At 38.2% G+C, this 12086-nt stretch overlaps 1 protein-coding gene across 1 annotated transcript; it reads left to right on the top strand.

The window, feature by feature from the left end:
- The first annotated feature begins 2547 nt into the window (after nt 1–2547).
- On the top strand, nt 2548–9628 carry Pka-C1 (Protein kinase, cAMP-dependent, catalytic subunit 1). Its single transcript, XM_069115520.1, has one exon. It carries the CDS (start codon nt 3694–3696, stop codon nt 4753–4755), a length of 1062 nt encoding a protein of 353 aa, XP_068971621.1. The 5' UTR covers nt 2548–3693; the 3' UTR covers nt 4756–9628.
- The last annotated feature ends 2458 nt before the right edge of the window (nt 9629–12086 follow it).

Raw genomic sequence — 12086 nt, 5'->3', positions numbered from 1 at the left:
ATACTATGTGTATGCTAGTATATATATGTAGATGTAGATACACATATAAAAATTAATACATATTTATATATATCGATATCTCATTACCTAGAGTAGGGAAATATAATTATTACTTTTATATATGATTATATATACATATATAAATATATTTTATTTTTCTACAAATGAGGAAGAAGTAGATATTAAATTCGTTTTCAAAATTTATTCCATCACACTGCAGAAAGTTTGAATACAATAATCTATCCTATAGTTACATCGAAATGTAATAATTTCGAAAACGAAGGTAAAGAATCGTTTTTCTTCTGATAATCTTATCTATAAAAACGAATATTCGATGATTTATCAATCTTCATATTTGCAAAAATCATGCAAACGTGTTAGTTTAGTCTGTTAAGAAATGTATTTTTTGTCCTACCGAACATGCCACGTGCCAGAGGTCTACGTAAGCACGAAGATAACACCAAGCAGCTGCTATAGACGATGCAGGTGAAGACGTGCAAAGCAGATGCTTCTTTTTGAATATCCTTTACACGGTAAAACCTTGAAGACACATTTATATCAGATTGAGTTAGGTTTTCAATGAAACTTTCCAAAAGGAAAGTGTTCGCTGTTTCAAGTGCACTTCTATTTATGTTACATATGGAACAAATAAATGCACGATATTTACATAGGAAAGAAACGATATATATACATATGTCTTTTTTTCTTTGTTCAAAACGTTGTGAACTGGATTTATCTTTATATATACATTTTTGTCTTTTCTAACAAAGTTATTTTAATAAGCAAATTTCTTCATGATACATGCATATATATATTGGTAACTACTGCAGAACTTTCTTAATGTTTCAAGATATTTTATTAACGAAAATAACCATGTAGTTGGTGACATGCAGTATTACTTGATAAAATTAAATTTCGTTTAGTGGGTCAGTGGAAGTGTTCAGCCACAAGCTATTTCGATGACAGTAACCTATATTTCCACTGGCTTTGCAGTGTCAAACTAAAGATAGCATCCACGCATCTAAATTTTCATTTCGCTGGACTAAATTCCCACTTTTCTTGATGCGTTCTTACTCACCACGCTATATACTATTTTGCCTATTACGTTTGTTTCGTTATTTTCTTTGTGCATTAGAAAGTGTCAAGAAGCAAAACGAATAAAGGAAGCGAGGCATTTCAAAAGTATTAAACATACACACATGCGAAAGTAACAATTATTTATATACGCCTTTTTTTATATTTTATACCAATATATACACAATTTTTGTAATTTATATGTAGATAGTGTTTTTTTAGTATTAAATATTCAGTCTTTTAATAGATTAACATCATTTGGGGCTCAAATTTACTAAAGTATACTGTATATACAATTTTTCGAAAAGAGTATTCAAGAAATAGTAGAGTCGATTCTACTTTCCTTCCACAAATTGGCACACCACTTTCAGCTTCGGGTCATGGAATCAATAGAACGCGTGGTCGCGCGCATCCCATAGGGTAGAAACAAACTAAAGTTAATATAAGTAACACATCCGATTGCAACCTCGATGGACGTGTCTTTTGCCATCTCTGTCTAGTCTGATGTGCAATGCACCAGGGCTGCACACAAAAATACTGTATATATCCGAAAGGCCTGACCTGGTCGTACCTTTTTGACTCGATCGTAACCGGTTCGTCCCGTCCCCCACCGACTCCACCTAGCTTTCTCGACCGTATCTACCGCTCTAAAATTGTGCCTATATGCCTACCTACAGTTAGAAACTAATTGCCAAAGGATTATCACAGGTCAGCGAGTGTTCAACCTTCCGTGTGCGTACCACGGTTCAATACCACAAGCAGGTCGATTATTATTAATAACCATGAAATTACCAAATTAATAGTAAACGCAACGTAAGATTAGTTTATAGCAAAATAACTATAATATAGATTATATTAGTTAAGTAAAATACACTAAGTACAATGACAAAAACGTAGTCATAACCTTGCAGTTGTTTTAGATTATTAAAAAATACGTATATCAATTCCGAGCGAGTAAAAATAGCTTAACACATTAAGACAAGCAGGCTTCTATCTTTACTACAAATATCAATATCATAAAACTATAATACGTAGTTTGTAAAAATAATAAAAAATTTTATAAAATATATAGGATGACATCACTGAAGTTTTAGTACAATGAATGAACCTTAAGTTTACATGGTAACCATAGAATTTAGTCAAGCTAATATAAGAATTTAAAAGTTAATAATTAGTATTATTAAATGGATGAACTTCAATGATAAGTCCGATAGATAATTCACAAGATATCGTAACTTTTTTCGCGATGACTCAGAGAATCACATTTCCCATTGAAATAGCGACACAAGCAGTTGTCCGAAACATTTCGTGATTCAGTATGTACGAAAACCTTGAGGATTTGGAAGCAAGAACGAGTTTACTTTGAATCGAAAGTACGTTGACGCTTTCGTTTGGTGGCAGCACTGATCGAGGAAGTCGTTAAACCTTCCAATGCTACATCTATCGGCGATAAGTGGAAGCAATATCCGATCTGTGCATTACAGTAGCTCTCTCGCTTCGTAGAGCGATACTTCGTCATTTTCGCATCCGTGCGAAATCCCGAACGAACAAGCGGAGCGAGCCGCGTCGCCATCTTTAGGAACGGTACCGACTATCTCCGCTATCGCCGCCTGCTTCGCTTTAAGAGCTTAAAATCAGTCCGCGACTATAGTAAAAGAATTCGTGTGTTTAGTGCGATAGCGCGTACTTTGTTTTCTATTGCGAGAAGATGCGATACACGTTTGTTCGCGATGTTCATTTAATACGTCCGAGTCAAAGTTTGTGGTGTGCGTGTCGTGTAAGTTGAGCAGACGACGTTTCGCAAGCGTTCCGAGGGTTGAGAGCGATCGAAACCGACGTCATTCTCTAGTTCCGTTCGACCCTTGTTTCAAACTGTCGTTCCTGAGTTGCGATTTAGCCACTCGGTACTATTACTGTGAGAACCGACTAGTGTTTAGTGTTTTGATTTGTCGAACCAGTGGGACGAACACGTCAAAGAAAGTTGCTGCGGTGTACGAGAGTACAGCGACAAGTTAAAGCAGAAATAAAGAGAGAAGGATAAGAAAGGAAAGACTGAGACAGCTCTAGTAGACGACGACAACGACGGGCTAGTACAATTGACAGGAAAGATGGCGCAAGGTGCGGACGAGGATTAATGCTGACCCATTTTTCCGCGCGAAATCGCTCGGTCTCACTTTGTCGTACAATTAAGGGACCACAAAGGTTCGTACCGAGTGCGAGAAGTCGTACGGTTGTTATTAAGTGAATCGAATACTGGCGAAAAAAGGGAAGGATAGTCCGCCATCGGTAGGAGTGTATCCATCGTGCAGTGCGCGCGTGTGCCCTGTTCTTGCGTAAGTGTGAGTGCTCTCTCGGACGTTTATAGGTCTTGTAGGGCCAGCATTGACAAGTATCGGATAGAAACATTGCGAATCGTCGGTGACGATAGGAGAGAGTACGGATAGTGGAGGAAAGTAGTAGAAGGTAGCAACAATTTTGAAGAGAGTGGAGATTGGCAGGGCCGTGGTAGGCTCGACTACGGAAGAGGGCAAACGAAAACGAAAACGAAGACGCGGTCTTCTGGAACTTCTTGAGCTGTGTAGAGCCCTGGCAGGCTCGTGTACGAGCGCGGCTGCTAAGATGGGCAACAATGCCGCGACTGCAAACAAAAAGGTTGACGCTGCCGAGAGCGTCAAGGAGTTTCTTGACAAGGCAAAGAAAGAGTTCGAGGACAAATGGAAAAGAAACCCTACAAACACTGCTGCCCTTGACGACTTTGAACGAATCAAGACACTGGGCACCGGCTCGTTCGGCCGTGTCATGATAGTGCAACACAAGCCGACCGGAGAGTATTATGCCATGAAAATACTCGACAAGCAGAAGGTCGTGAAACTTAAACAAGTTGAACACACGCTTAACGAAAAGAGGATACTGCAGGCGATTAGCTTCCCGTTCCTGGTTTCATTACGGTTTCACTTCAAGGATAACTCTTATCTTTACATGGTCCTCGAATATGTCCCAGGAGGGGAGATGTTTAGCCATCTACGAAAGGTTGGTCGCTTCTCGGAACCACACTCGCGCTTTTACGCGGCACAAATCGTATTAGCGTTCGAGTACCTTCACTACCTCGACTTAATCTATAGGGACCTCAAGCCGGAGAATCTGTTGATCGATTCACAGGGCTATTTGAAAGTCACGGATTTCGGCTTTGCCAAAAGGGTACAGGGTAGAACATGGACCTTATGTGGTACGCCGGAATATCTCGCGCCTGAAATAATTCTCAGCAAAGGATACAACAAAGCTGTAGACTGGTGGGCGCTCGGTGTCCTCGTCTACGAGATGGCTGCCGGTTATCCACCATTTTTCGCTGATCAACCAATCCAAATCTACGAGAAAATCGTGAGCGGAAAGCCACGATTTCCCTCGCACTTTGGATCCGATCTGAAAGACTTACTGCGTAATTTGCTGCAAGTCGATCTAACCAAGAGGTACGGTAATCTGAAGGCCGGTGTAAACGATATCAAGGGTCACAAGTGGTTCGCCAGTACCGATTGGATAGCTGTCTTCCAAAAGAAAATCGAGGCCCCGTTCATACCAAAATGCAAAGGGCCGGGAGACACAAGCAATTTCGACGACTACGAGGAGGAGACGCTGAGGATTTCGTTGACGGAGAAGTGTGCCAAGGAATTCGCCGAATTTTGAATTCCCACATTGATTCAAGATGGTCACACGTATCGCGTATACATTCATACGCGATGGTTCGTCGCTCGCTGCTCGCTTTTCTTCGGGCGAGGAATATAGATGAAGTAAGAGAGCGGGAGGATGGGAGCGAGTAGTGTAAACGAGAGAATGTATTACATGTATGCAAGATAGAAAGAAAGCGTATACAGGTGTGTGCGTGCGCGTGTATGATTCTGTGCGTTTGCGGGCACGCTCGATGCAATAGTTTTATAGAGGAAGGAAGGTGGCTTAGAAGAGTCGAGAAAGGGAAAGAAAACTAAGGAAGACGAGCACGTAAGAAGCAGATGGCAGATTTTGCGCTTTATTTTGTGATTGTGGACTTCTGAGGAGAGCGGAAATGGAAAGAGTATACGAAGGAAACACGGTAATCGGCGTCGTTGAACGTATTGAGATTGACAGAAATAAAAGAGATATAATATATTGGAAAAAATTACGATATATTGCATACACAGATATCATATATAAACACACATACACATACGCGTACGCGTGTGCTCACACTCATAGTCACTGTCACCACTACGACTTTTTACAAGAGAAACATCTTTTTTTTCAGCCAAGTAACTGACATTATTGACGTATGAGAACGACGATATATACATATATATATTTATTTATTATATATAAATATATATATATATATATTTACACGTATATGTGTGTGTTCCCTAAGATGGCTTTATTATCCGGTTTATTAGAGGTGGCGTGTGTAAAGATTGCTCTCGATAAGTACTATTAATATCGGAAAACGTCGTTTTGCCGGAATTATTTTGTACATACATCTAGTGTCCCTGTAATCTTTATGAATGTTCCCCGACCCCCTTTTACACCACGCCCCTCTACTCCATCGTCCTGCCTCTTTTAGCACATACAAAGTTTATAAAAAAGGGACTTGACGGGAGAAAATGGATATAAAATACACCAACAATTAATTGTCATGTCGTGCATTGTTGTCTATCTGTCTACGAGCATTTTTCTCTTCATTCTCGTTGGGAGAAAAGTTTTTGCCACGATACGAACCGTATTTATAATAGCTAGTCGTCACACGATTATTTTGCTGAAGTAATATTTATATGACTCGTTTTTCATCGATCGAGAAGGGCGAGAACGAGAGGGTGGGAGAACAGGGGGGAGAGAGAGAGAGAGAGAAAGGTAGACCTTTATTATAGCATATTATGAATCTTATTAAAAGAAAAAAAAATGAAAAAAATACTCGTTATATACTGGCTACAGATGCTCGTTGTTGAATTATATTGTACCTTGCATAAATGATACAGGAAAAATAGGAACGAAGAGAGAGAAAGAGAGAGAGAGAGAGAAAGAAAGAAAGAGAGAGAGAGAGAGAGAGAGCGAGAGCGAGAAAGTGAGAGTATTTGTGAAAATGCGATCGACGGGAGTACGAGCAAAATAAGGATTCATTTTTGGAACGTTTTTAATAGAGGACCACCGGCGTTCGTACATAGATACGTTATAAGAGTATTCGTATATAATTATATCGCCTTAAGTTGCTGTATGCAAAAAAAGCAACGTTATCTTTTATATAGAGCTGCACTTTTAGTACGAAATGTAAACGTATGGACAATCCTGTATTTGTGCAAGAGGAAAGAGAAACGAACGATGCACACGCGCGAAATGGCCAAAGGAAATTGCGCGTGTACGTACACGTGGAGTGAAAATTTCATTGAACGGGATACAGAAGCGCGTTAAAACATAATCGCGAGAAGACTGTCCGAAAAAATAAAACGAATGACGAAACCAGGGACAAAAACAAACGAAGGAATGTAAACGAAGGAGAACAAAGGGACACGATAACGAAACGAAAAACAGCAGCAGTAGCAATGACAGCGAGAGTATTATCGCTGAAAGACGCGTTTGTTAATTTATTTTTTGTTTTAATCCATTAAAACCACCTCCTTTCGAGATGGAGCATATGGGATACTTTACGGCATCGTATCTCGGCGGTAATGAAATTCAACGGCCAGTTAACATAAGGAACGCGAGAATCAGAGAATCACCAACACCAACGAACCCTGAGCGTCGACGATTGGACACGCGTCGATCGTATAATGAGAATCGATTTTACAATGAAACACGCACGAGAAGGTCCGCCACACGCGTAGCTTTGTTCCAAGCCACACACACTGTGCGTATATACAGATATTACGAAACTTTCTGCGAATGGTTTCGCCGTGACATAAGATTGTCACTTCTGATCCGAATTCAAAGGGCTGTTCGATTATTACGCGATAAGAAAAGTTATAAGGTTGATCGTAGGCACGAAGTAATTTAAATTACGGGGACGTCGTATCAATCCGATTTCGGCGAATTGGTCAAGGCTTTAGCTAACCAGCTTAGATATATGTAATAAGAAAAAGATAGAGAATGCGAAACATTCGGATAAATCTGTGGCACACGTTGCGGTAACATCGGGTATACGATTACTGCGGTTTCCAGTTTCCTCTAAGCTTCGTCCAGTTTCGTTCTCTTTGCAAACGAGACGAAACTTAACGATCAAAGTTGCAACTGAGCAAAAACAGGTAGAACGGGGCAAGGGAAACGTAACGGGTAACAAGTCAAATTATAACGAGGCTTACTTTTCCGCGTGCTTTGAACGTGCTCGTATCTGGATATTCTCGATAAGAGTTATATATATACATGTATATAATATGTATGTATATATACATATATGTATATAACGTAAAAAATACGTGTTTGTTTTTGAATAGAGTTTCCTTCAACAAGAATGTAATTAACGACCATACGTATAGTTTTTCTAAATTGAACGAGCTGGTTTATCGATCAACGTATATTCACGAAAAATTTATGTTTAAAGATCGCAGTTTGGAAAACGCGAAATCTTCTCTCTCTCTATATTGCGGTAAACGAGCGCGTCATAGCAATGCGCAAGTACAAAGAACTGGACAGAGAAAAGAATGTATGTTCTTTTTTGTCGCGTTGGTGACTTTTAGGATGTATATTCCATCCCTACCTTGAGTATACACGTGTACATTGTTCGCTCGCGCATGCTGCAGTGTTGAATAAATAAAAACAAGAATAGGCTTGGTTCGAACAAAGTGGCACGGAAGTTATTGGCAAGGAATTGCGCGATCGAGACAGGTTATGCTTTCAAATCGTCCAATTTTGGCTGGTATTCTATCCGCATACACACACACACACACATACACATACATGTATACAATGAAACGTTGCGGCGACACGACTACCAGTATCGTGATTAGCTTGTCGTTTATTCCTGTTCTTCGATATTTGTAATTTGGAGAATGATTAGATTGTTGGTTTCGCTTTCTACGCGTATAAAATTTATCTTTTTTCTACATTTTACAAAAACCGTTTCTCTCGATATATTCAGAAAGAAAGGTAAACCTATGACTCGGTAAAGTTGTTTGAATAGCACAAATTCATTTCGCTCGGCATTCTAACCTCCAACTTGGAGCAAATCGCCATGATTCGCGTTGGAACTTTGCTCATAAAAGTTCCACGTTATCTCACCTATGTGCATATCGTTATAGCTGAACGCTGTAAATTTAGCGCACATTGAATTGCTCGATACACTGCAGGTCATACAAGCAGGATCAGATCTATCAATTTTTAGAGCAATTGGTTTTATATTTTATCGGTCTTAGTTCGAAGATGTTTCTTTGTATGTTTTTCTGGTTCGGTAAGGACAGCACGCTATAAAAGGTTATTAATCGATCGTGGCACCTCTATAAATCGGATAATCTTACGCGTTTCATACTACGCTTCTTGTTACGGACCTTTATCTGATTGATTATTCGTAACTGTCCTAGGACAACTACAAGGCAATCATCTCAGCTTTATCGCTATAACGTGAGGATTTGAGGAGATAAGGCCTCTTTCACCGTCACGCATTATTTTCTGCGTTATAGTTTCTCTACAAATGGTTGTAGATTACGGCATCTTAATGTAGCGTTAATGCATTCGAACAATATTTATTTTCGACGCATAATAACCGTCGAGTCATATCTGTGCAATAAAAGTTACACAGGATAGTTTCATTGTATTTTGAAAATCTTGAAGAACGTGTACGATCGTCGAGTGTACAAAGATTCTTTTGTAAATATTAGTTGTAAGCGATCGTTTAAAGCCACATTATACCGCTATGTTTATCGTAGTTTTGCTGCGTTAAGCGATTCTTTCTCGTGAATTTGCCACGGAATGCATCGTTAAGTCGATTCTCAATTACGTATCGCTCTCCTCAACGTTATCCATTTCCACTTTTTCTTCTTCGATTCGACGTGCAATACGTGCCGCTATTACTCTATTCGTAAATAGATCGTCCCTTGGTTCTCTGAATAATCGTTTCGCAATCGTTGACCCACGTGTGTCGATAAAATTTTAAACAATCACACGTATAAATACTTACGTAATCGTATCAAAAGTATCTTCGTTCAAGTTCATATCGTAAGTGGTAAATTGCCTGCGTTACAGACGCATACATTCTGGCAATAACACTTTGTTCCGCTTTGTGTTTAGTACTTTACGTTTGCCTTTTGTCTGCTATCTCTTTGCACAATTGTACCCGCCGATGAAGGGAAGGATCTATTTTACAACTCGTTATTAACCACTAAGCAATCTTGTTTTCTTTTCTCTTGTAAAACCAGTTAATCGACGATAGAGGGGAAATTTGTCGGCGGTCAGATAATTTGGCAAATAAGAAAAAGAATATAATTCTATTTGATATTAAAATCTCGAATGTACAGAAATATTTTAACGTCTGCGAGTTTCAGACCACTCCGTAGCGAAAAGAAATTAAAAAAAGAAAAGAAGATTAAATTAAGAAAGAAAAAGAAGAGGAAACGCGTATTATTTCGTATAAATTTTTTAATTTATGGTTTTTATGTTACTTTATTTCATATAATTTGTTACATATTTTTTTATTGATTCTTATATCGATGGAAATCTAATTTGATTTTTCTGTAACAGGGGAACGTTTTTTTTTCCACAGTTTCAAGAATCATGTAATCAAAAGATTGTTTTCTAATTATATATTTTTCAAAGTTGTTTATTTCTGTTACGTTACATCGTATTATTGTTTGATCTAGGATCGAAAATCAATTATATCCGGTGTCATTTGCTGTTATTACGCGTAGCTTGTAATACAGCGACAGAAGCGGTCTTAAACTTCTGACTGATAGTGCATGCGTATCGATGGTTACTTTCCGTCTGTTACCCGTATGCTCTCAAATTGGAATTAATTATTTATTGAACGTAAATCAAGTGCAATTCCGCTCATGGAAAGCGGTCAATTGCGTTATTTTATTGTTTCATCCATTGTCATGTAACGGTTTGCCTTCGGTGCCCATTAAAATATCGTTGCACAGAACAGAACAGTCGCAACGTTTTTGCTTGCAGCGTAGTGTATTTTATTAAGATTCTACGCAGGAAGTGAATCGGATCGAATAAGACAACTTATCTAATCGCTATTTTAAATATCTCCAGTGAATTATAATGATCGGAATCGTGGCAGTTCATTTTTGATACGTTTCTGTATCTATGATCGTAGCGTTCTTAGTGGTCTGGCTTATAACTCAGGATAATGTAATCAGTACGATTAGCATTGGATAATTTGATGTCTTAGTCTTCGATTGGTATCGTTGGGTTGTAGATAATTCACAGTAAGGTAGATTAATTTTAGGATGCTTTATTTTAATTTGTATTTTGTATTTTATGTGATAAAGATAGACAACGATCGAACTAGCATCGATCGATGATCGAAGTATGATACAAATTAGAACGAAATATCCTAAAATTTTGTATAAATGTGACGCTAACGTGGTCATTTCTCATGCAATGGTTCCAGTCGAGGGTTAAAACACCTACATCACTCGAAATAACAAACGGATATTTCCAAATAATTTCATTTCGTAGCAAATTAATTCTGAGAGTAAATTATTCTTTGTTATCTGTTTTATTTTACGAATGTTCATTTTCTGATATAATATAATTTTGTTGTTATTTCTTTGGAAAGGTAATATATCCGAATCACCGTGGTGAACGGATTTCGGATATTCACGGTGACTTTGCATCTCAAAAATAGCTACCCAACGTCTTTATAGCCAGTAGCGCAGTGTCCTATGGGTATCCAAAATTAAAACAAGGTTTGACCTGTTTCATCGATCTGTTTTTATGTTAGGATATTCAAGCGCCATAGCAATTATTATTTTCTCGAAATCCTATCTCATATTCAACTTCGTCCAGTCGAATAACGATGTATCGACTTTTATCAATTTTTCTCAATACGATTTATACACGATGTTAATGAGTAAAAGAATCAGCTTATCCGTCAGTTAGTATCTTCGAAGCTATTTGTTTTTACATAAAATAGCGAACGATTTCAAAGTTTAGTATGAAATAACGTTCGAATCGAAGCATAAGAAAAATTTGACAGAACACGTGTCAGTGAAATATTTATAAATGTAAAAATACCTACCAATGAACTGTTCACCGATACTTTTGTATTTTTATATTTCACCATAACGGTAGTATTGGTAAAAGCAAATCTCTTTGAAGAGCTTGGGGGAATATTGGCATGAAATATCAGGTTCGGTCGAGACGGTGCAGTTTCGAATTAATAAATTCAATATTCATGAAACGGACACACACACACACACACATACACATACACACACACTCTCTCTCTCTTAGCCGACACATTGGTTCTTCCCTCTTCGTGTAACAGACAAACTGTTGCGACGTTTTAATAAGAGAATCAACGAAGAAGGAAGGGGGATAGAGGTTAAGAGAGTACTCGATAATATTGAACTGCTACGATAGAACGTCGGCGAATATATGGACTTGGAAATTTTCCCATCATCGTAGTTTTATCAACTAGCCAACTCAACGGTAATTGATATTACCTTTGTCCTTTCTTCGAAAATCGATGTGTTTGTCTTGCGCTCTATAGGTTGTTAAATCTACCGAATAATAACTGGTGCAATAGTAATTTATATATATGAGATATTAGGACGCGTCTATCTGCGTATCTTTTGCCAGGCTATTCTGCCGCGCGTTCGTCTTTAAAATTCCAACTTTCTTACGGTTTATCATGTTCTCGTGAATTTCCAGGCGTACTTTCCTTACGTAATACAATAGGATATCTTCCTTTGCATCGTTACGTGTTTTATCGATTTATATTTTGTATCGACCTACCGTCGATAATTATATCAAAATATTTCTACGATCAAAGATACGAAGATGATCCTCGAAGGTTACTTTCTGCTCGTAAGAGTCGTTATCAGAAACATTCACGT

This window comes from Bombus flavifrons, chromosome 6 (genome assembly GCF_040668555.2).
Source record: "Bombus flavifrons isolate JBK064 chromosome 6, iyBomFlav1_principal, whole genome shotgun sequence".
NCBI lineage: Eukaryota > Metazoa > Arthropoda > Insecta > Hymenoptera > Apidae > Bombus > Bombus flavifrons.
Note: the sequence above shows the minus strand (reverse complement) of the source record. Positions and strands in the feature narration are given on the sequence as shown.

Bases quoted from the DNA above. Each gene is read 5' to 3' on its own strand.
- Pka-C1 (XM_069115520.1), top strand. From the start codon at position 3,694: ATGGGCAACAATGCCGCGACTGCAAACAAAAAGGTTGACGCTGCCGAG.